The sequence below is a fragment of the Chiloscyllium punctatum genome, chromosome 12 (genome assembly GCF_047496795.1).
Source record: "Chiloscyllium punctatum isolate Juve2018m chromosome 12, sChiPun1.3, whole genome shotgun sequence".
Lineage (NCBI taxonomy): Eukaryota > Metazoa > Chordata > Chondrichthyes > Orectolobiformes > Hemiscylliidae > Chiloscyllium > Chiloscyllium punctatum.
This window is the reverse complement of record NC_092750.1, coordinates 18,382,399-18,406,685: the sequence shown is the minus strand read 5'-3', so window position 1 is coordinate 18,406,685 and position 24,287 is coordinate 18,382,399. Positions and strand designations below refer to the sequence as shown.

At 39.8% G+C, this 24,287-nt stretch overlaps 1 protein-coding gene across 5 annotated transcripts in view; it reads left to right on the top strand.

Moving 5' to 3' along the window:
• LOC140483641 (cadherin EGF LAG seven-pass G-type receptor 3-like) overlaps window positions 1-24,287 on the top strand; it is a 253,976-nt gene that overhangs the window by 169,308 nt on the left and 60,381 nt on the right. For all 5 annotated transcript variants that reach the window (XM_072581951.1, XM_072581949.1, XM_072581950.1 and 2 more), the window contains 5 exons: window positions 3,520-3,729; window positions 6,275-6,458; window positions 10,669-10,818; window positions 11,122-11,299; window positions 14,270-14,437. In XM_072581951.1, the coding sequence (XP_072438052.1) occupies window positions 3,520-3,729; window positions 6,275-6,458; window positions 10,669-10,818; window positions 11,122-11,299; window positions 14,270-14,437 (890 nt within the window). The remainder of the gene's footprint in view (window positions 1-3,519; window positions 3,730-6,274; window positions 6,459-10,668; window positions 10,819-11,121; window positions 11,300-14,269; window positions 14,438-24,287) is intronic.

The following is a 24,287-nucleotide window of genomic DNA, read 5'->3' as shown; positions in this document are numbered from 1 at the left end:
TATTGCTTGTAGCTGTTCCTGTCAGGAGATCTGGCATGGGGTATATCCCTCGTTTGTATGACTCCGTCCTCTCACATCCACTGTAGTCCATCTACAGCAGCTCTGTGACATCCATCATCTAACTACTGAGTCCAACTACCCGTCTTTCTGTTACCATCCATTTTTCCATTTTGAAGAGAGCTCTGGAGCTCATCAGTTTTGATCAAATGGCTGAAACATTGACATATTGATGTAATTTGTGAAGAATGTGACTGCAATTTCAAGCTCTTATGGCCTGTGTTCAGAATTTTCTTTTAGTATATATCTTAGCATACACATTTCAAAGACGTGTTTTCTCCCAGAGATCTTTACTTGTCCAAATTTTTGATGCGTACAGGCAAGTGGAAAGAAAACAGCATTATGAGTTTTATTTAAACTTTGTTACAAGCTTGAGTTTTCTTGTCATTAACACAACCTTCTTTTCACAAAATTACTTTCCTCCACATCACTGGGGAGAAGTAGGCTGTGATTGGAAGAGCAGTTCCTAGATATTCTGACTATTCCACATGTTGGAGTCCCTTTTCTTTGAATGATCACTCCAATGATCGAATTGTTTTGTGAATTTTGGGAGCAAATTTGCCTACTGCCCCATTTATTTTGCACGCTGCTCCCTACCTGTGGTATAAATTTCAGCACTTTGCCATGGTTTAGTGATTATTCTAAAAATCACTAAAGACCTATACAGTCATTGAGATGTACAACACGGAAACAGACCCTTCGATCCAACTCGTCCATGCTGATCAGATATCCTAAACTAATCTAGTCCCATTTGTCAGCACTTGGCCCATATCCCTCCAAACCCTTCCTATTCATATACCCATCCAGTTGCCTTTTAAATATAGTAATTGTACTGCCTCCACCACTTCCTCTGGCAGCTCATTCCATACACACACCACCCTCTGTGAAACACTTTCTCCTAAGGTGCCTGTTATATATTGCCCCTCTCAACCTAAACCTATCCATCTAGTTCTAGACTCCCTATCCCAGGTAAAAGACCTTGTCCTTTTATCCTATCCATGCCCCTCATGATTTTATAAACCTCTATAAGATCGCCCCTCAGTCTCTGATGCTCCAGGAAAAACAGCCTCAGCCTATTCAGCCTCTCTCTATAGCATAAATCCTCTAACCCTGACAGCATCCTTGTAAATCTTTTCTGAACCCTTTCAAGTTTCACAACATCCTTCCGAAAGGAAGGAGACGAGAATTGCACGCAAATTTCCAAAAGTGGCCTAACCAATGCCCTGTACACCTGAAACATGACCTCCACTGAAAGACTGAAGCGACTGGGCTTGTATACCCTTGAGTTTAGAAGACTGAGAGGGGATCTGATTGAGACATATAAGATTATGAAAGGATTGTACACTCTGGCAGCAGGAAACATGTTTCCGCTGATGGGTGAGTGCCGAACCAGAGGACACAGCTTAAAAGTACGGGGTAGACCATTTAGGACAGAGATGAGAAGAAACGTCTTCACCCAGAGAGTGGTGGCTGTGTGGAATGCTCTGCCCCAGAGGGCAGTGGAGGCCCAGTCTCTGGATTCATTTAAGAAAGAGTTGGATAGAGCTCTCAAAGATAGTGGAATCAAGGGTTATGGAGATAAGGCAGGAAGAGGATACTGATTAGGAATGATCAGCCATGATCATATTGAATGGTGGTGCAGGTTCGAAGGGCTGAATGGCCAACTCCTGCACCTGTTGTCTATTGTCTATTGTCTCCCATATTTAATGCTCTGACCAATAAAGGAAAGCATACCAAACACCACCTTCACTATCCTGTCTACTTGCGACTCCACTTTCAGGGAACAATGAACCTGCACTCCAAGGTCTCTTTGTTCAGCAACACTCTCTAGGCCCTGCTCTGATTTACTTTTCCAAAATGTAGCACCTCACATTTATCTAAATGAAATTCCATCTGCTACTTCTCAGCCCATTGGTCCATCTGAACAAGAGCTGAAAAATGTGTTGCTGGAAAAGCGTAGCAAGTCAGGCAGCATCAAAGGAGTAGGAGAATCGACGTTTCGGGGTTAAGCCCTTCTTCAGGAATCCCGATTCAGGAACATCGATTCTCCTGCTCCTTTGATGCTGCCTGACCTGCTGCACTTTTCCAGCAACACATTTTTCAGCTCTGATTTCCAGCATCTGTAGTCCTCACTTTCCCCCATCTGAACAAGATCCCTTTGTACTCTACGTTAACCCTCTTCACTGTCCACTACACCTCCAACTTTGGTGTCATCTGCAAACTTACTAACTATAACGAAAAGCAGTGAACCCAGCACCGATCCTTGTGGCACACCACTGGTCACAGGCATCCAGTCTGAAAAGCAACCCTCCACCACCACCCTCTGTCTTCTACCTTTGAGCCAGTTCTGTATCCAAGTGGCTAGTCCTCCCTGTATTCCATGAGATCTAACCTTGCTAACCAATGTCCTATGAGGAACCTCCTCAAACGCCTTACTGAAGTCCATATGGATCATGTCTACCACTCTGCCCTCATCAATCCTCTTTATTGCTTCTTCAAAAAACTCAATCCAGTTCATGTGACATGATTTCCCACGCACAAAGCCATGCTGACTATCCCTGATCAGTCCTTGCATATGTTTGAGAGAGCTCAAGGAGGAGGTAGTAGTTTGATATTAAAACTTAGTAATCTTTGCTGAAAGAAACAGGAAGCCTTCCTAACTGAGGTTAATTTTTAAAAGCTTTTCTATCTCTTGTACGTTTCAAATCATAAAATTTAGGACTTGCTGTCTTGAACGATTACCAAATGTGAGGGGAGGATGATACTTGAATTTATCTTATCATTATGAAACAAAGTTACACCTGATAGGGTGTTTGTATTAAGTTTTGATTCATTCATTGAATCAAAGCCAACAGAGAGATGATTGACCTGTTGGCCTTTTTCTGTTATGTAAACTTCTACGGTTATATGATTTAATCTTCATATTCACTTCCTAAAACTGCATAATCCTTTCAGTGTTCTAAAAACAGTGACAGATGGGCAAAGCTCTCTGTAATCAACCTGCTGCACACTTTGCTCTACATGTTATGCCACAATATATGTCTCCATGTAAAACTTAGGAAGGCAAAAAAAAAGGACAGTTTGGAGAAGGAACTTGGAAAATTTTGACCCTCTGATGATTGAATCTCGTCCCAGCAATGGCTTTGTCTCTAAGATCCTTATAGTACCTGACTTTTGTAAGCAATGACCGCTTTCCAGTCAGAATCAGATCTAGCTCACACTTGATTTATATTTGTTGTATCTGATAATTTACATATATTTGCACCTTTTATATGAGATATTGCTGGTTCACATGTAACTGTAAAAGACCTGGCAAGAATTACCAATGAGGAAAGATAAGTTTAAATAATAATGAGCTTGGTGTTTTAACTCCACCTTCAGTAATCAACCACCTATTTTGTACCATTTTACACACACCAGTATGACTTCTGTGATATAATTTCTCTTTGTCTCTGTTGAAAGCTGGAAAGGCTGGAGAGGAATGAAACTGAACTAAATACCATTGAAGCAAAGAAACTTGCCCGGCATATGCGTACAGTCACTGAGGAGATGGACCAGTACTTTGGAAATGACATCCACATTACATATCACCTTCTCTTGAAGATGCTCGAATTTGAGTGTAAACAACGTGGTTTCAATCTTACAGCAACACAGGATGTACACTATACAGAGGTAAAAAACCATGAGATTCTTAATAAGCAATGCCTCAGTACCATTTCTTGTACAGGTATACTAAATACCTTGTAAAAGTAAACTATTTCCTCCCATCTGGTGCTACACAACTTTTCCGTGGCTCAGAGTCAGTTCCTATATTAGGTGCATAACATGAAAGAGGAACAGTTTACTACCATCTGGTATGGTACAGATCTGGCAGCATAATGCGGTTGCCAATAATATTTTGCTCATTGAAGTGAAGGTGGTGAGAAGGAAAAATAGAGCTCAAGTTTAGGGACAAAAGCCAAAATTAGCTCAATCAAGAGCAGCGTTGATGTTGTTCATGCAGATAACCCAAAGAATTAAACCCAGGCTGAGAATGTTTATAGATTCAGTGAACATAATTGGTGAGAAAATAAATTCCAGCAAAAATGAAAATTGCCATAAGAATACATGTGATTACCTTGACAGTGGAGTTGTCGCAAATTCTTCTCCTCTCTTTACCTCCTGCTAAATAACATTCAATAGGAGTATGGAGTGACATTTTCTGGATTTTCCTTTTTGGCCAAAGTGTCACTTTTATGTATACAGCATGAAGAATCTGTGTGACTCTGTTGTTTCAAAGAGACAGAAAAAGAATCTAAAAGCAGACTTTGCTGTAAGAGGCAGAGGAACAAGGTGACAATCATAAATGAGACAGAAGTCCAGCTTGTTGGAAGGAGCTTATAAAAATATTTTCATAATGAATTGAGCTTTCTCTTGATTCTGTTGGGTGGCACAGTGGTTAGCACTGCTGCCTCACAGCTCCAGAGACCCGGGTTCAATTCTCACCTCAGTTTCATCCGAGTTGCGGGTTTCCTCCCACAGTCCAAAAATGTGCAGGTTAGGTGAATTGGCCATGCTAAATTGCCTGTAGTGTTAGGTGAAGGGGTAAATGTAGGGGAATGGGTCTGGGTGGGTTGCTCTTTGGAGGGTTGGTGTGGACATGTTGGCCGAAGGGCCTGTTTCCACACTGTAAGTAATCTAATCATAAATAGAAATGTAGAGATAAGCGTCGATTTTGCTTGTAGTGGAAATATGTTTTTAGCCCTCAACAGTACAAAGTATATAACAAGAACGTATATTTCCAGTCAGCTGACAGTCTTCAATATTTTGCATACAAAAGGCTGTCTTGCATTGATTTCTGCCAGTAACATTACTGTATGCTAGTATATTAGATCTGTACCAATATACAAGACTGTAGTCTTTATCCCTTCAGTGTTATGGAGAAACCTCGCTGCCTGGCCTGATTGAGCTTAGCTGCATGACACGGGAAGAATGTCATACAGAGAAGCAAAATAGCACAATAGCTGTCCATGAATTGTTGAATTGATCAAATCTGTTCGCAGACCATTTTGGTCTTGTTACATTTCAGAATGACTGATTTGGAATTATAAAACGTCAAGAAATATTTTTCACATGCAACTTATTAAAACAAAGCTTTGTTTACAGAGAAATTCATCCTTAAAGGTCATAAATAGAGGTGATATTAACAATATCACTGCATGGGTTGGATTATTTATGTTTTATAAAATACTGAAGGTTTGTTTTTCAAATGATTGCAATTTTAATTATTAGTTTGAAACAAGCGTGCTTAGTTTGTAGTGCTTCATTAATCTATAGAATCAAATTTGTCATAAAGCATTCATCTGGAACCTGTGAGATAAATTAAATATACTTAATTTGGATTACATTTGTGTAGATAAGTTTTTAATAATGAGTCAAAGACGCAGGAGGCTCTATATTTGAATTAATACCTCATTCTTTTTACAGATCTACAGGACCAAAGTAAGGAAAACAAATTAAATGAAACTTTTATACTCTTAAATTTATAGAATGTATGTTACTCCCAAATTTAGCACGTTGTGGTGCAGAGTTTTACTACAACAGGTAGTGCAGCAAGATTTTTCACAGTATGCCATCTACAGTCTTTTTTTTTGTTTTCTCTCACTTGATCCAATCTGTCATTCCCTCTCTTTCTGACTCTGAGTTGATGTTGACTTCATCCTCTTCCTTATTTCTTCCTGTTTTGCAATCCTTGTATCTCCTTCAGCAATGAGGTTTCCTGTTTTTCACTAAGATGCAAATGCCTTGTTGCCTCACCATGTTGCCTCACCTTATACCTCCACCAACTCTGGGAAAAATATTTTCAAACCTAATTATCAGGGTAAGTGGGAAGACCCACTCTCACACCAAATTATTGCCTAAACTAGTTTTATTGAAAGTGTCACTTTTTTATAATTCTCTAGAAACTTGTCACTTTCATGTAATTATTGTTTTGCAGACAGTGATTAGGATTAACCTACAAGATTCTACTTCAGATGTCAAATATTTGTTATGAAAATGTGCTGAAGACATGACAGTGTCTATAAATATTGGGGGGAACATCTTATAGACTTAAGTTTCACCAGATGTTTTTTAACCACTAATAACAGAGTTCATCAAATAAGCACACCATTGTCAGTTGTTATTTGATTTGCCAAGTTACAGTGATGACATACCAGCTCTTGTTCACCATTTTTAGAATGTGTTAAGAACAGGAAGTGCAGCTCTGGGTCTGGAAAATGCAGAACACTGGAATATCCTTCAGCAGACAGAACGAGGAACAGCTCATCTGATGGAACAAATTGAAGAATACATGAGGACATTGACACGAAACATGAAACTCACCTACCTCAATCCAGTTGCTATTGTAACCCCCAATATAAGTGAGTATCTACAGTTGCTTGATAGTACAAAACATCGCTTTAAAAAAAACAAGGTCAAAACTTTTTGCCTTGTGCTCATCAAGACTGAGACAAGAATCCAGATTTTGAAAGGAAACATCAATTTATACATCATAAGAAAAGGGTGCTGATTCATGTAGTAATATTACCTTCTATAATATTATTGGCAGATCAGGTGTTAGGATTCCAAAAAAGAAAAGGTCACAGCTGTGTTTTTGTTGCATTTTCAGGAAGCGGGAATATTTTAAAGAGACATTAATTTTTTTACTGCATCTCAGATCTCAATTTCAGATTTAAATTTAACTGTTGACATGGTGTTCATTACAATAGCATCCATTCCAATATTTCCCATAGAGTAGCTCTGAACATATGCAATCTTAAGCTGAAGATACCACATTCATTAGCAAGTTATTCATTGCTACTGGTTAGCTGGGTGTTCTTTGATAGATTTGAAGCTGTTCTCTCTTCCTTTCAATATCTACCTTGCTACCCTTCCCCTGCTGCCTGCTCTTCACTCCCAGCCCCTGCACCTCAACCCCTCTTGTGACCTCATGTTTCCCTTCAGCCCTGCTGCCTCCCAGGTACTCTCAACAGTGGCCTGTCTCCACACCTTCCCTCCCCGTGTCACCCCCTTGTTTCCCCTGTTGTCCCCTTGTGATCTCTCTTGTCTTCTTTCCACCCAAACCCGAGAAGCCTTTATCTTCACACTCACTAGTGGACCGACCTATCAGCTGCAAGCATAGGGCGAACAGGCCTGTGTTTGGATGAGCTGTTCCTTACCTTTACCTTCTATTCAACTTATGGGGACAGCATTTCTCTCATTGGTCCCCTCTGTGAGTGAATGTCTTGGCAATTTGTGGATTTTCGGGAGTGGATTCACCCTCCACCCCTGAGTATTTTGAATATTGGTACATATTAAGCTATCACTCAAGCCATTAATATTTGCACCTCATCACTATATCTTTGCAATCGAGATGTGCTACCAATACCTGAATCTGTTTTCTTAGAACTCATGAAATGAGTAAATGTTGTTCCCTTGTTCGAGAAGGGGAGTAGAGACAATACTGGTCTGTATTTACCAGGGAGGCTTACTTAGGTTTGCGTAAAGTGTTGGAAAATATTATAAGAGATAGGATTTATAATCATTGAGAAAGGAATACATTAATTAGGGATATTCAACACGGTTTTGTGAAGAGTAGATCGTGCCTCACAAACCGTACTCCGTTCTTTGAGAAGGTGACCAGACAGGTGGATGAGGGTAAAGCGGTTGATGTGGTGTATATGGATTTCAGTAAGGCATTTGACAAGGTTCCCAATGGTAGCCTATTGTACAAAATACAAAGACATGGGATTGAGGGTGATTTAACAGTATGGAACAGAAATTGGCTAGCTGAAAGAAGACAGTTGATGGGAAATGTTCATCCTGGAGTTCAGTTACTAGTGGTGTACCGCAAGGATCTGTTTTGGGTCTACTGCTGTTTGTCATTTTTATAAACGACCTGAGTGAGGATGTAGAAGGGTGGGTTAGTAAATTTGCGGACGGCACTAAGGTCAGAAGTGTTGTGAATAGTGCAGAAGAATGTTGTAGGTTACAAAGGAATGTAGATAAGCTACAGAGCTGGGCTGAGAGGTGGCAAATGTGGAAAAGTGTGAGGTGATTCACTTTGGAAGGAGCAACAGGAATACAAAGTACTGGGCTAATGGTAAGATTCTTGGTAGTATAGATGAGCAGACAGATCTCTGTGTCCAGGTACATGGATCCCTGAAAGTTGCCACCCAGGTTGATAGGGTTGTTAAGAAGATATACAGTGTGTTGGCCTTTATTAGTTGAGGGATTGAGTTTCAGAACCATGAGGTCATGCTGCAAAGCTCTGGTGCGGCCACACTTGGAGTATTGTATACAGCTCTGGTCACCGCATTATAGGAAGGATATGGAAGCTTTGGAAAAAGTTGAGAGGAGATTTACTAAGATGTTGCCTGGTATGGAGGGAAGGTCTTATGAGGAAAGGCTGAGGGACTTGAGGCTTTGTTTGTTGGAGAGAAGATTGAGAGATTACTTAATTGAAACATATAAGATAATCGGAAGATTAGATAGGCTGAACAGTTTCCTCAGATAGTGATAGCTAGAATGAGGGGCCATAGCTTTAAATTGAGGGGTGATAGATATGGGAATGTCGATTTTACTGCTCCTCGGATGCTGCCTGAACTGCTGTGTAATCCAGATGTCAGAGGTAGTTTCTTTACCCAGAGTAGTAGGGGTGTAGAACACACTGCCTGCAACAATAGTAGACTCGCCAAGTTTAAGGGCATGTAAATGGTCATTGGATAGACATATGGACGAATATGGGCTTCAGATTGGTTTCATAGGTTGGCACAACATTGGGTCTGAAGGGCCTGTACTGGTCGGTAATGTTCTATGTTCTAACTCGTCTAGTTAAGTTCAATTTCACTGACACCATGTACACCCAATTAGTTTTGTTGCCATGCGTGCTACTTTTGACATGGCTCTTGCTAACAGCGTCCTTTATGATAATCATGAAAACCTATCTTCGATAGGATGTTAGTGGCCGTTCCCCTTACATACTTCTAATACTTAGATGGTATGTTTGCAATATTTGAATCTGTAGCAGCATCAAAATAATTCTTTACACACTTCAATCAATGTTATCCTGCACTCAAGTTAGCCATTGAAATGGAAAATTTAGCTGAAAGCTCCCTTACCTCAACCTGTTAGTTGAGAAATCTGCCAGTGGCTTTTCTGCTACAATAGTAAGAGATAGTACTAAATTAACTGGTCAACCTCAGATTACCTGAATCAGAAGCATTTTTGAAAATTGAGCATTGAGTGTAGCTAGCTGTTTCAATCTGATATGTTGCAGTAAATGCACCAGTATTTAATGAAGTTTCAATCCAGGAAGCACAGCTCCACTAATAGGATGCTGCTTTCAAGCCAAAATGTTTTTTTTGCCTACCACACAAATGAGTAATGTGGTACATGAGTTGGTGCTAGTGTAATGCCAAATATGGAGACCATACATCACAGTGACTCATAGACTGTATCAAAGAACATGTTCCTTTGACTGTCTTTGATAGTGGACAATGCTCAATCAGTCTACACAACACAGCGTCCAGGACTAGGTGTGATTCTGCTATTCGACAGCATTTAATTCTAAGCACACAGTTCTCAGAATTTCACTGAAAACCAATTATAGGTTGGGCTCAGCATATTTCATTTGCATGTCCTAAAGGCTACATATATTCACACTGTGTATACAAAAAGGTGGCACCCATGATGTGGGGGTACTAGGTTGGACATAGTCAGAAGTCCCGCAACACCAGGTTATAGTCCAACAAGTTTATTTGAAATCACAAGCTTTCAGAGCGTTTATTGTTCACCAGGTGAAGTGACAAACGAGCAGCACTCCCAAAGTTTGTGATTTCAAATAATCCTGTTGGGCGATAATCTGGTGTCATGTAATTTCTGTCTTAGACAAAAAGAGTTTGTGGATACATTAAACTTTTTAATTGGCAACGTCCATTCTCTTTATCAATCTCTGTTGCATTCTCCATACCCTCTAGCTGGTCATTGTCCAGCTGCCTGCTCTAAGTTTAATGAACTAGCTATGATTGACACTTAAAAGATTCTGCTGCATTTCCATGCCAACAATGGCCTAACCAGTCAGCATCCTTTTCTCATGCTGCATAAATCAGTGTTCCCTTTCAAAGTTTAATTTCTTGTGTCCTGATCCTGAGGAAAGTAAGACCAAAAGTTTTGACTCTGTGTTGCTCTTTCATAAGGTTCAAAACGTTTGAGAGCATTGTAGTTTTGAAAGTTGGACAATTCTTTTTATTAACTTACCATTCAAATTGGCTTATAGTGTCAGTTATGGCAAGTGACTAACATGTTTTGTCACAAAGTAGTATAAAATATTTTCCTTCCCATAATTGACATGTGATTTTACCAGATCTCAGTTGCTGGTAAGAAGAATAATTGTCCGTGTGAAATTTAAGAAAAAACTTTGTTCTATCCTAGCAAATAATGGGTTAGTTTTTTAAATATATGCATAAAAGGAAGAAAGAGATCTGCTAACATACCTCTGTGAATATTGAAAACTCAATGGCCAAGATAGCTGTACGTTTTGCTGTCCTGATTGTGCATCCATTAATTCTCATTTTTGAATTTCTATTTCAGTCCTAACTATTGATCACGTGGAGAATAGCACAAAGACAAGGAAGCGGTTTCCTCGCTATCACAGCAGACTCTTCCGTGGTCAGTCTACATGGGATGCACAAACGCACATTGTGCTGCCAAGATCTGTTTTATTTCCACCAAAAGTTAAAGGTAAGCAATAACAGCAGGAACTACAGCTCCTGTGATTCAAAAGAGAGCATATATCTTTGGTTGTCAGCATATACTCTGGCTGTGAGCATCATGTATAATAATGAGATTCCATGAATGAAGGACAACAATAATAAACAGATGGAATTTCATAAACAATGCTGACTTCTGAGACGGTGCACTTGCATCAATAAATATGCAGTATCTCTGCACTGTTGAGCCCATGAGGACTAAAATTGTTCTTTTTTCTTTTGCAATCTATAGTAATGCTGTATGTATCTCTCTCTGAATTCTTTGTCTATGCAGCTATACCCACCTCCAAAGAAGAAAACTCAATCCAAGTGCGGAATGAAACTAGTAAAGTTTTACACCAACGGATGTTACCAGAGACTGAGCCCACTATGACCATCCTGATTCTCCTCATTTATCGGACACTTGGCAGTTTATTACCTGCCCGATTCAACACAGATCGCCGTAACTTAAGGTAATAGTTCAGCATTTAAGCGTGTGAGATGTGGTTTCTACAGTACCAAGGATCAAAATATAGTTTTTCTTTTCAAAGACTGCTTCTGAGATTTTCTCAGGGGCTAGGTTTTGGTTTTAAGTGACTCTTTGAATTTGAAATTTTCAAATGAAGGCCAAACTGTTGTTGAAGCAGAACTGTGCAAACCTGCTTCATGCCTGCATTAAAGGATTTGAAAGAAACAAGAGATTCAGTGCTGAACTAACAGTAAAGAATCCAACAATTAAATTGTTTTGCTTCAACCATGCTTGCCCCATTGCCCCTGTATTTGCACAGAATATCCATCCTCTAACATGCTGTGATAACCACAACTTTTATGCAGCTAGTTGAGTTTCTAATCAATGGTGACCACTGTCAGCAACTCCCAAGCCCACTTCCCTAAGTATGGTGGAGACTAAGCAATTGTGAAATTGAATTGAAAATTCAGTGGCCAACATAGCTGGATGTTTTCCCATCTGCTCTCATTAACAAATAATATTTTTAATCTCATGATCGTGAGAAAGTTATTGAGGAGCTGCTGAAGCTTTGAATGTAGGTTTGCTCGCTGAGCTGAAAGGTTCATTTCCAGACATTTCGCTACCTTACTAGTGAGGTAACATAACATCTGGAAATGAACCTTTCAGCTCAGCAAGCAAACCTACATCCAAAATCTCAACCTGAACTACAAATCTCAAAACTCACTGCGGAAGGTTGTTGGATCTAGGCTGCTGCCCAATGGAATTCTTGTAATAATGTCTGGAATTGGAATGATTGGTCTTCAACCAGTTAACCATTATTTCTTAAAGCTCTATCGACTGGAGAATTTCCCTGAACTCCATTAAAATTTGTTTTAATGTGTTAAATCCCTCTACTAATTTAAGCCAGCAACACAGAAAAGATGCACCCCATGCTGTAATCTGTTAAAATTCAAGAGGCAAAGAACTATCCCAAAAGTAACCGTTTAAAGTAAAAATTAACAACTTTATTCTTTAAGTCTAACAAAGAATATTAACTAACAACTACGTACAAGTCCTTTCTCCTAAACCTATCTTTTACCTCGCCCTCTACAATACTGGTCCGATAAAACACCCGATTAAGATTTGAATCAAAATCTTCTAAGATCAAGCAGCTTTCAGTTCTTCTCTGAATTCCTGTCTTCTTTTCTTCTTGGGGATTCTGCTTGACAGGTGAAGGTACCTTGTAGAGAGCAGATCTTTCTGCAAGCAGTCTCTTTCTCTACTTGTTGGTGCTGGCTGCTCTTTGCCATTCTGCCTAAGTTTTCAAAATGTCTGATATTTAATACCCCAAAACATCGGATCAAAATACTAAATTAAAACTTGATTGGAGTTTGGTATCTTGGGGAATAATTTAAACTGATTGGCTGAATTTGAATTTGTCACATAGCAACCCAGCTATTGCTAGCTGTTCGACCAAATGTTACATTTTAAACTTTCCAATATTCTGTGTGCTTGATAAGTCCTTGTCAGCCTTTCAACTCTCGTAAAGGTACACTACACCTACAAATTCATAATAAATAGGACTATGTAATGCCATTTCAGTTCTGGAATTCAGCTTTTCTATCCACTTTTTGGAGCCAAATGATCTTGCTGGAACTCCAGCTGAGTATTAGTCAGAAGATTATTACTGAGTACATGCTCTTGATGATTTTTCCATCAAAGTTTGTGAGAAGATTTGTAGCTCGGCTGCTCGTTGTTGTGGTTCTGTTCACCGAGCTGGGAATTTGTGTTGCAGACGTTTCATCCCCTGTCTAGGTGACATCCTCAGTGCTTGGGAGCCTCCTGTGAAGCGCTTCTGTGATCTTTCCTCCGGCATTTGTAGTGGTTTGAATCTGCCGCTTCCGGTTGTCAGTTCCAGCTGTCCGCTGCTGTGGCCGGTATATTGGGTCCAGGTCGATGTGCTTATTGATTGAATCTGTGGATGAATGCCATGCCTGGGACAACACTACTATTATAGGACAAGCCAAACCGAGAACAGCCAGGGAATTCCTAGAGGCATGGCACTCATCCACAGATTCAATCAATAAGCACATCGACCTGGATCCAATATACCGACCACTGCAACGGACAGCTGGAACTGACAACCGGAAGCGGCAGATTCAAACCACTACAAATGCCGGAGGAAAGATCACAGAAGCGCTTCACAGGAGGCTGCCAAGCACTGAGGATGTCACCTAGACAGGGGACGAAACGTCTGCAACACAAATTCCCAGCTCGGTGAACAGAACCACAACATTCTTTCCATCACTTTGCTGATGGTTGATAGCTGGCTAATAGATGGTAATTGGCATTGATTTAAATAAGTAGATTTAAATAACCTGTTGGTTGAAAGCAGTTGGGGTAAAAATATTGATGAAAATGCTGAAGAATTACCCTGCTATTCTTCAACTAATACCATGAAATCTTGCCATCCACATAAATTGACAGATGACAACTTTGCTTAATATTTAATCTAAAAGCAGACTTCGCTAACAATGTTGCACTTGCTCAGTTCTGCTTTGATTAAATTCTTAAGTTGCTGATTCAACCCTCAATTTCTCCTTCCTTGGAAAAGGTTTGGTCACTATGTTTGACTCCTGCTGAAGGTATAAACCAGTGCATCCTATTTTCTGATTTTTAAAAAATGTGTCAGCTTTCATTGCATATCCCTAATTGCCCTGGAGAAAGTTATGGTGAGCTGTTTCCTTGAATCACAGTAAGCTACGAGTTGTGGAGACAACCGCAGTGTATTTAGGAAGGGTGTTCCAGAATCTTGGCCCAAGTGATGGTAAATGAACAGTGATTTTGCTGCAAATCAGGATCGAATGTGAATTTGAGGGAAACTTGCTGGTGATGGTGTGAACAAAAACTTATGCAATAAACTGAAACATGTTGAAGAAACTTTTCATAGTGTCTCTGTCCTTTATTGAACACTTTCAAACATTTTGAATTGCAGACTTCCAAAGCATCCTGTAATGAATTCTCCAATCGTGACTATCTCTATCTTCAACAACAACAGCTTTGTCCATGGAGCTTTAAACTCACCACTAATCCTGGAATTCCGTTTACTGGAGACTGCCAATCGCAGCAAGCCTGTGTGTGTCCAGTGGAATCATTCCAGTCTGTAAGTACATTAACCTATCGATGTCAGATTGTTTTTGAGAGCCCAACAAGTAAGTTTTATCCTGTATTGTAATGTCTAAGCTTCAGAAATTGACTATGTCACATAAATAGCACAAATTCAGAACCAGCCAGTAAAGATGGTGAATTATTAATGAAGAAATATAGAACTATGTTTTGTTGGGATGTAGACACTAGATCAGTTGCAACATAGTGTTCCTGCTGTCAGATGCATGTTTGAAAATTCAGTAAAGTATCAACAGTGTGAGGTTGACCAATCCTCCTTTTATCTTTTGATCTGCAGTATTTACAGTACCATGACTCTTCTCAGTAGTCCAAATGAGATGACTAAACAGGAAAAACTCTAAAATAAAAATAGCGAGCGCTGGAAAAAATCAGAGCTGGCAACATCAGTAGAGAAAAAAACAGAATTAATGTTTCAAGTCCAGTGGTCCTTTGTCAGACTTGAATACAGCTCGGAAAGGTATTTGTGTTGATAGTGGGAGTGGAGGGGGAAGAGGGAATGTGAATAGAATACATTGAGAAAATGCCCAGAGAGAGAGAAAGAAAAAATTGATAGGCAAACAACCAAGTTGCTTATAAGCTGAGAGAGAGCGAGAGAAATGCTGGGTTGGTTGCTAACAAGAAGTGTAAATGTCTGAAAATGGATTGTCTGTGCTAGGAGCAATCCTTACAAATCAGGAGGTTGTGATGTGGGGTGGGTAATTAAAATGGAGAGATAAGTTCATGTTCTGAAATTGTTAAAGTCAATGTTGAGTCCTGAAGCATGTGAGGTATTCCTCCAGCTTGCATTCAGCCTGGCTGGAGTGCTGCAGAAGGCATGAGACAGAAATGTCAGAAGCGGAACATGGCAACTGGAAGCTCGGTGTCATTTTTATGAACAGAACATAGGTGTTCAGCAAAATATTCAGCCATCTGCATTTTGTCTCTCCGTTGTGTGAGCAGTGAATACAGTAGACTAGATTGAAACAGGTGCAAGTACATTGCTGCTTCACCTGGACAATGTGTTTGGGACCTTAAGTAGTGCGGAAAGAGGAAGTAAATAGGCAAGTGTTGCATTTTCTGTGATTACACAGGATGGTATTGTGAGGAGGTATTGGGAGTAGAGAAGGAGTTATCTAAGCTGTCATGGAGGAAACAATACCTGCGAATGCTGACAAGGGATGGGGGGTTGCGGGGGGGTGAATATGTGGCTGGTGGTGGCATCTCACTAGAGGTTGCTGGAGGAAGAACTCTGAAATTGGTCCCAATCACTAAGGTTAATGGGACAAAGCTTTCAGTGTATCGATTCAGTATTGCATTTTCAGCTTGACCGAACACCAGCCGCTGTTATAATTCCATTAATTGCACCAATGAAAATGCAAATTTCCCCAGGGTTTGCGCTCTTTTTATTTCTGTCTTGAAGAACCTAATTGGCCTTCAAACTTGTACCTGTTTAATGCAAAACCAAAATAAACAAATAAAATCTCTCCTACCATTAATACAATGTTCTTGTGTTTCTTACATTGTCTAATTCATCAGTTTATAAATGTGCTTTGGGAGGTGACGGAGTTCACTGTATAGATTGCACTTCCTGTAAACTTGCTTTTTCCATTCAATCCAACAGCATTATCTTGCTCTTGACTTAAGTAGTTAACCTGCCCTGGTACAGTACAATTATAATGCTGTTTTATTAAGTTTTTAAAAAAGAAATAGGGATCTGTGCTCTAAAACCCATTAGATGGTGTAACAGTTCTTTACAATCTTTTGAAGTATTACCAGCTGTGTGCAACTTCACCTCTTCTTAGGAAGGGGTATGTTACTTCTCCTCAACACATTCTATATTTGAATCACATTGGATTCTGTATGTCACATGTTTGGTGGAGCTGTCAACTGCATTTGAACTCAGCCAAAATAAAACTTTGACACTTGTACAAATATTTTTGAAAATCAGGAACAACAGTTTGCAACAATTGCTCCTAAATACTTAAGCATATCCCTTAAGCAGTTTTGTTGGATAGACTGAGACATTTAAGGTAAGCATTTACAATTTCTGATTTTGATTGGATTTGGATGTAAAGTAGAATATTTCCAATTGATTGGGATTTTAACAACTTTCGTATTCAAAAACAGGAAGGTTTTTTTTTGACAACGTATCAATTATGCTTGTTTTGAAATGGGGATTTAAATCTGCTATTCCCTTAATACCTGGTATTTGATTTAATCTGTGAGTTGGCCAGATGTGTTTACATAAGCATTTGTACTACATTGCTTATTAAACGGCAATTTAAATTAAACTTAAGCATGGCAACTTACTTACTTAATATCACAGAAAGCCACTCTGAAATGTTTACATTTTCATTTGAGCTTTTTTTAAAATTCTAATCCTCGTCATTTCCCATTAGTATGAAAGTCCACATACACTTTATTTGCATCTGTTAGATTTTACATCCTCACAATCAATTTAAATGTAATCAGGTGTTATTGCTGGCTTCTTTAGGAAAATATTGAGTAAGGGTGTACAATATATAAATGTTTTGTTTAATGTCTTTACTACTGTGGAGCTCTGACAAATTTTCTGTGGCCTGTTGTATTTATTGTTCTATAAACTAATGCATTAGTGAGTAACAGGAAAATACAGTTTACAGCTGTAAATGACCCAGGTAACAAACCTCAGAGCTGCTATCTCTTTTTGGTTGCAGTTCAGCATCTACTGGCTGTTTAAGGCGACTCCAGGAAGAAAATCTCTCCATTAGTTTTGTCAGAAATGCTGATAAGTAATCTGTTTTGTTTATTGAACCTTGTTACTTACAATGGGATTAAAGAAGTGTTCCAGCATCAATTTTGTTACTTTTTTCCTGCAGCAAAATGTAAATAAATATATTCAACAGAAGACTAGTAATCTAATGCCAGTAATTCTGTACATAATCCCCTATTACAGTCATACACTCCACTTTACATTGTCAAGTCAGATTGACTGAATAAGTGATGCACGTCAAAGCCAATTCCATTGATTTGTTCAATGGTACGTAACTTTGTATGAAGCCTTAAGCCAGACTCACAGTTGGAAAATGAAATTATTTTCTGTTTAATAGCCCATGGATGCCTGGTATATAATGGATGATTGTCAAGTAAGATGATGGTAAATGTTCTGAGATAATTTGGAGTCGGGCCCCAATAAAGAAATAATGGGCCGAGGTGCTTCTCTTGTGTCTGTGCTGCTCATTTAATTCCATCATCCCTTCTCCCATTGCCTCAATCATCCTTTTCTTTTGTATTGACTTCAAGTTCTGTTTGACATCTTTAGCAGAAACTAATATATGTAAAAGCTAATTGCTTTTAATATAAATGCTGATTTTGACAAGCTCAGGGATGTACATTGTTCTTAAGCACGCCTGTTTTGTATATCATTTATAATATTCTGATGTAGCGCACAGTGTTTGTTTCCTTAGTGTTTATATTCTGAGGTGAGATAAATTGGCGCCTCAACCTCCTTAATACCATCTGCTCATATTACATTTGCCATATGTACTGACTGAAATATACAAACTTTTCTTGCAAATTCCAAACTGAATTTTTTAATCTGCTGTGAACTCGACTGAAGTTTTTATTTCCATCACGCAGTAATACAGAGATGATCATTTAATTTTATTTGCAGAGATTTGCATTAAATTTGAGACTTGCATAGTCCCCCATTACAATTTGCATTAATTCAATTATAATAGATTGAACTCATTCTCCTCTTCAGATCTGAACAGAAGTCATATTGGATTCAAATTAACTCTCAGATGTTACCAGACCTGCTGAGTATTTGCAGCACAATTTTATTTCAAATTCCCAGCATTTGTGATACTTTGCTCCTAATTTAGGTTAAATGTATTGCTTTAGTTAAAATACTATGAATCTGGTATGTTTTTATTTCTCTTACCAAAATGTGATGGGCATCATTAAGCCCATAAAGTGCATCTTAACAAGTTTTTCCTGGAATTACTGTCATTATATGTGTGAGAAAGTCATTAAATTTTAATTCAAAACAACATATCAGAGTAACAATAATCCCAACATCCACATATAAATCTCCATTATTACCTTTTGTTATCATAACCCAAGAACAAGAGATATAAACCTGAATAGACTATACAGCCTGTCCAATATGCTGCTCCATTCAATACAATCATGGCTTACCTTGATCTTCAACTCCATTTTCCTGCCCATATCTCTTGATTCTCTGAGAGACTTATTCAAATCCACATGGTATTAATCCATTTTGCTTAAAAGGGAACTAGTGTTTGAAGAACATTTTTTTATTCAAAATACATTTTGATGAAAAATTTGTTATAAAAGTGAGTGACATACTTTTGACATCTCAAAGCTTTATATTCAATAGCTTTTCAGCCGAATAGGATCTCTGCATACAAAGGGCTTTCTGTACCATTGCAACTGAAAAAGTATGTGGAACAGCTCCATTGAAAGCTTTAGGTCTGAGAATGGGACAAAAACTAACCTTAGTTTTTTCTGGAATTGGATGCCTTAAGAAAGTATAATATAGTACAGTGGAGTGAATGCTAAGACACCAGAAAAAACGGCAACAGCTTAAAACGCCAGCTCTCAAAATTTCTTGTGCAAGGTAAATTACAAATATTGACATCCTTATTCATTCCTGATTGATAGTATTAGATGCCCAAAGAAAGCATTGTTATCACAACAGAAAAATGATATTTTCTATTAATTCTGAACAACAGAAGTATAATGGAGTTCTGTATTTTCAACTTGCTGTTCAATGTACGACGAATTAGGTAAGCCAGCCATGATTGGAAATTACAGATCTTTATTTGTCTAACCACATGATGAGTTTTATGCTGAAGTGGCAAGTTGAAAATTTACCCAACAATTAGGGTCCATGCCACACACCAGTGAGGGAGGAGGTTGGGGTGAAAGGGCCCAGCCCAGAGCCTTGCACCACACACCACTGAGGAAGGAAGAAAGCTAGCCCAAGGTCATACAGCATTGAGGGAGGAGTTTGGGATGACTTATGAGGCAAATTAAATGTAAAGTCAAGCCTATTGCCCTTTTCCTTATCTTGTGCTCCATCATTCTCTAGTCAAATCTAAAGTGATGAAAGCAGCAGCTGAAAACACCCAAGTTTCAGAATATGAGTGGATCCCAAAGTCAAATAGAATCAGTCATGTCCTTCTCAGCTAATGAAGCCAATGATTGCTGTCCTTCAAAATGAGAGAAGTCATTGGCTAAGTAGCTTGTGATGGATAATCAGGATTGTCAATGTGCTAGATTAGCTGCTTTGAGTACTGACCGTCCAGCTTGACAGGCTCGTTGTCTAGTAATGCAGAGGCATTGGCCCTATTTGAGCAGCACAGTATGTACTGCCCTCTCCCAGAACCTCGATTGAGAAGGAGAAAGACTTGTATTGGACATTCTAACTGTAATTGGACTCTATTTTCCAGATCTTTTGATCCGCAGTAGCCCATAGTTATTATGTACTTGTTAAAAGAGAAGGGGTGGGCTCAGGAAAAGTTAACGTTGCCAGAACAATAAAAAGACAAAATATGAAAAGTCAGGAATCTAACTTCAAGCATAGCAGATAAGGGGACAACTATGAGAAGGGAGGCAGTCAACACAGGACTGAGGATGTTGTACTTAAATGCACATGGTATATGAAACAAGGTAGTGCACCTGGAGGGTACGATGTGGTGAGTATCACAGATGTGGGTGCAAGGGGATCAGTGATGGGAACTAAAAATCCAAGGATAGTCGTCCTATCAAAAGGACAGACAAATGGGAAAGGGTGCAGGCATACCTTGTTAGTAAGAAATTAAATCAATAGCAAAACGTGATAGAGAGTCAGAATGCATAAAATCTGTGTGATTAGAGTTGAGAACATGGGGAAGAAAATAAATCAGGAGAGTGTGCCTTTATTACCATGCCTTTTCTATTACAATAATTATTCCAATATGAAAATCAGGTTGGTAGCAGATCTCAAGCAAATGAATTAATGGAATATCTATGAGATGGATTTTTGGGGCAGTTTGTGGTAGAGCATCTAGAGAATAGGCAATTCTGGATTTGGTGAGGCACACTTGATTAGGGAGCTGAAGGTGAAGGAACCCCTAGAGGGCAGTGATCATAACGTGAGCACCTGGAAGTACTCAGGGATGCCCTCATAAGAACAGGGTACAGTGCTCAACTCATCGACTGCCAGTTCCGACATGCCACAGCAAGGAATCGTAATGACCTCCTCAGGAGACAGACACGAGCTGCAATCAATAGGGTATCCTTCGTTGTCCAGTACTTCCCAGGAGCTGAAAAACTACACCATGTTCTTCGTAACCTGCAACACATTATCAATGAGGATGAGTACCCAAGACCTTCCCCACACCTCCACTGCTTGCCTTTAAACAACCGCCAAACCTCAAACAGATCATTGTTCGTAGCAAGCTGCTCAGTTTTCAGGACAACTCCATACAACCCTGTCACGGTAGGTGCTGCAAGCTGTGTCAGAATGTGGATATGGATACCACCATTACACATGGGGATACCTCCCACCATGTATGTGGTAGGTGCTCATGTGACTCAGCCAACGTTGTCTATCTTGTACGTTGCAGGCAAGGATGCCCTGAGGCATGATACATTGGGAAACCGAGCAAAGGCTACGACAACAAATGAATAGGCACCACAGAACAATCAACAGACAGGAGGGTTCTCTCCCACTTGGGAAACACTTCAGCGGTCCAGGACATTCGACCTCGGACCTTCGGGTGACCATCCTCCAAGGCGGACTTCGGGACAGACAGCAGCGAAAAGTGGCTGAGCAAAGACTGATAGCTAAGTTCCTTACCCATCGGGAGGGCCTCAACTGTGACCTTGGGTTCATGTCACATTACAGGTGACCACCATTGCACTACACACACACACAGACACTCCTATACATACACATAAACACGTATACACAGACATGCACATAGACACTCACACACACCCTTACAGACACACACACACACTCCCACGCTCTCACATGCACCCCCTCACAGAATTAAGACACTGTACACTCACATAAACACACACACACACACACTCTCACTCACACTCACAACCCCCCAATCCAGACAGACAGACATGCACACACAACCCATATGCACACATATACATATACGTTTGTGGGGTGAATTTGTACTTGCAGAGTTACATTGTACTTTGCTCAAAAACTGCATGAATTCATGTAAGACTCTGTTATCTAACTTTTTAGATCAGAATCAGTCTAAACATTATGGCACAGACAGAGAATGCAGGGGGCTAGCACCTTCAACATATTGTCTAGCTAACACCAATTGTTACAGTTAACCTGAGAATGCAACTTTTAGACTGGATTAGATTAGATTAGATTACTTTACAGTGTGGAAACAGGCCCTTCGGCCCAACAAGTCCACACCGACCCGCCGAAGCACAAACCACCCACACCCCTACATTTACCCCTTACCTAACACTACGGACAATTTAGCATGGCCAATTCACCTGACCTGCACATCTTTGGACTGTGGGAGGAAACCGGAGCACCCGGAGGAAACCCACGCAGACACTGGGAGAATGTGCAAACTCCACACAGTCAGTCGCCTGAGGCGGGAAATGAAGCCGGATCTCTGGCGCTGTGAGGCAGCAGTGCTAACCACCGTGCCACCCACTAACTTTAAAAAAAAGTTTTGTGATTTATACATGAAAGAAGTGAAACTATCATGGTATTCGAACAGATGAAAGGATCAACAAACAATCAAGGTATTTTTCAATGTATAATTTCAGTTACATCACACTGTAAACTTTTGCTATAAATTCTGTGTCTTACAATTGTGTCCTCCACAACCATCTGATGAAGGAGCAGCGCTCCAAGAGCTAGTGCTTCCAATTAAACCTGTTGGACTAAAACCTGGTATTGTGTCATTTTTAACCATGATCAACTTCACTCTGTATTTTAAAAGGGAGAAGATTGAATCAGATGTAACAGTATCACATTTGAGTAAAGGTAACTATAAAGCCATGAGGGAGGAATTGACCACAGTTGGTTGGAAGAGAAAGATGGTAGAGCAGTAATGGCAGGATTTATTTGGGTAATTTGGGGGGCTCAGCAGAAATTCATCCCAAGGAACAAGCAACATGCTAAGTGGAGGATAAGGGCAACCAATGGCTGACAGGGTAAGTTAGCAACTGCATAAAAGCAAAAGAAAAAGCATACAGTGTGTTGAAGATTAGTAGGAAGCTAGTGGTTTTGGTAGCCTGGTTTTGATAGAAGATTGCAAGAATTTTATTTTTAGATGTCTAAAAGGTCAGAGTGGACATTGGATTTCTGGAGAAGTCATAATAGAGAACCAAGAAATTGCAGAGGTACTAAATAGGTACTTGCATTAGTTTTCACCGTGAAAGAAACTGGCATCATAACAGAATTTCAAGAGGGCAGACGTGAGTGTAATGGCCATCATTAAGAAGAAGGTGATGGGGAAGCTGAAAAGTCTGAAGGTAGATAAATTACCCAGACCGGATGGATTACACCCTAGAGTTCTGAAGGAGACAACTGAGGAGATTGTGGAGGCTTTAGGGGTGATCTTTCATGAATCACGAGTGTCAGGGAGGGTCCTAGAGGATGGGAAAACAGCTAATGTAACACCACTATTTAGAAGGGACCGAGGTAGAGACAGGAAACTATCATCCGGTTAGCCTGACCTTGGTTGTTGGTAAGATTTTTAAGGTAGGTAAAAACAATGACTGCAGATGCTGGAAACCAGAGTCTGGATTAGTGGTGCTTGAAGAGCACAGCAGTTCAGGCAGCATCTGAGGAGCAGTAAAATCGACGTTTTGGGCAAAAGCCCTTCATCAGGAATATTGGTAAGATTTTTAAGTCCATGGTAAAAATGCATGGTTAAAAAAAGGGCAGAGTCAATATAGCTTCCCTCAAGGGGAGGTCATGCCTGACAAATCTCTTAGAATTCTTTCAGGGGGTAACAATGAGTTAGACAAAGGAGAGCCAGAGAATTTGGATTTCCAGAAGACCTTTGACAAGGTGCCATAGGGCTGAGCGGAGTTCTGCACAGGTCAGTGTTGAGACCACAACGGTTCACATGATCCGTTAGTAACGACTTGGACGAAGGAACTGAAGGCATTGTTGCCAGGTTTGCATTTGACACAAATATAGATGGAGAGACTGGGCAAAGAACTGTCAGATGAAATACTGTGTGAGAAATTGTGATATCTTGCACTTTGGTAAGAAGGATAGAGGCATAGACTATTTTCTAAATGGGGCAAGACTTCAGAAATCTGAAGCATAAAGAGGTTTGGGAGTTCTAGTTCATGTTAAGATTGACATGAAGGGTTCATTTGGCAGATACAATGTTAACATTCATTTCAAGAAGGTTGAAATACAAAAGCAGAGATGTACTGCTCAGGCTGTATAAGGGTCTGGTCAGACCTAATTTGGAATATTATGAGCAGTTTTGGGCCCCATATCCCAGGACGGACATGCTGGCATTGGAGGGGGTCCAGTGGAGGTTTTCGAGAATGATCCCGAGGATGAAGAGCTTGTCATATGAGGAGCGGTTCTAGTCATAGAGCTGTACAGCATGGAAACAGACCCTTCAGTCCAATTCGCCCATTCCAACCAGATATCCCAAATTAATCTGGTCCTGTTTGCCAGCATTTGGCCCATATCCCTCTAAACCCATCCAGATGCCGTTTAAATGTAATTGTAGCAGCCTCCACCACTTCCTCTGGCAGCTCATTACGTGATGAAATTGCCCTTTAGGTTCCTTTTTAAATTTTTCCCCTCTCACCTTAAACCTATGTCCTCTAGTTTTTTA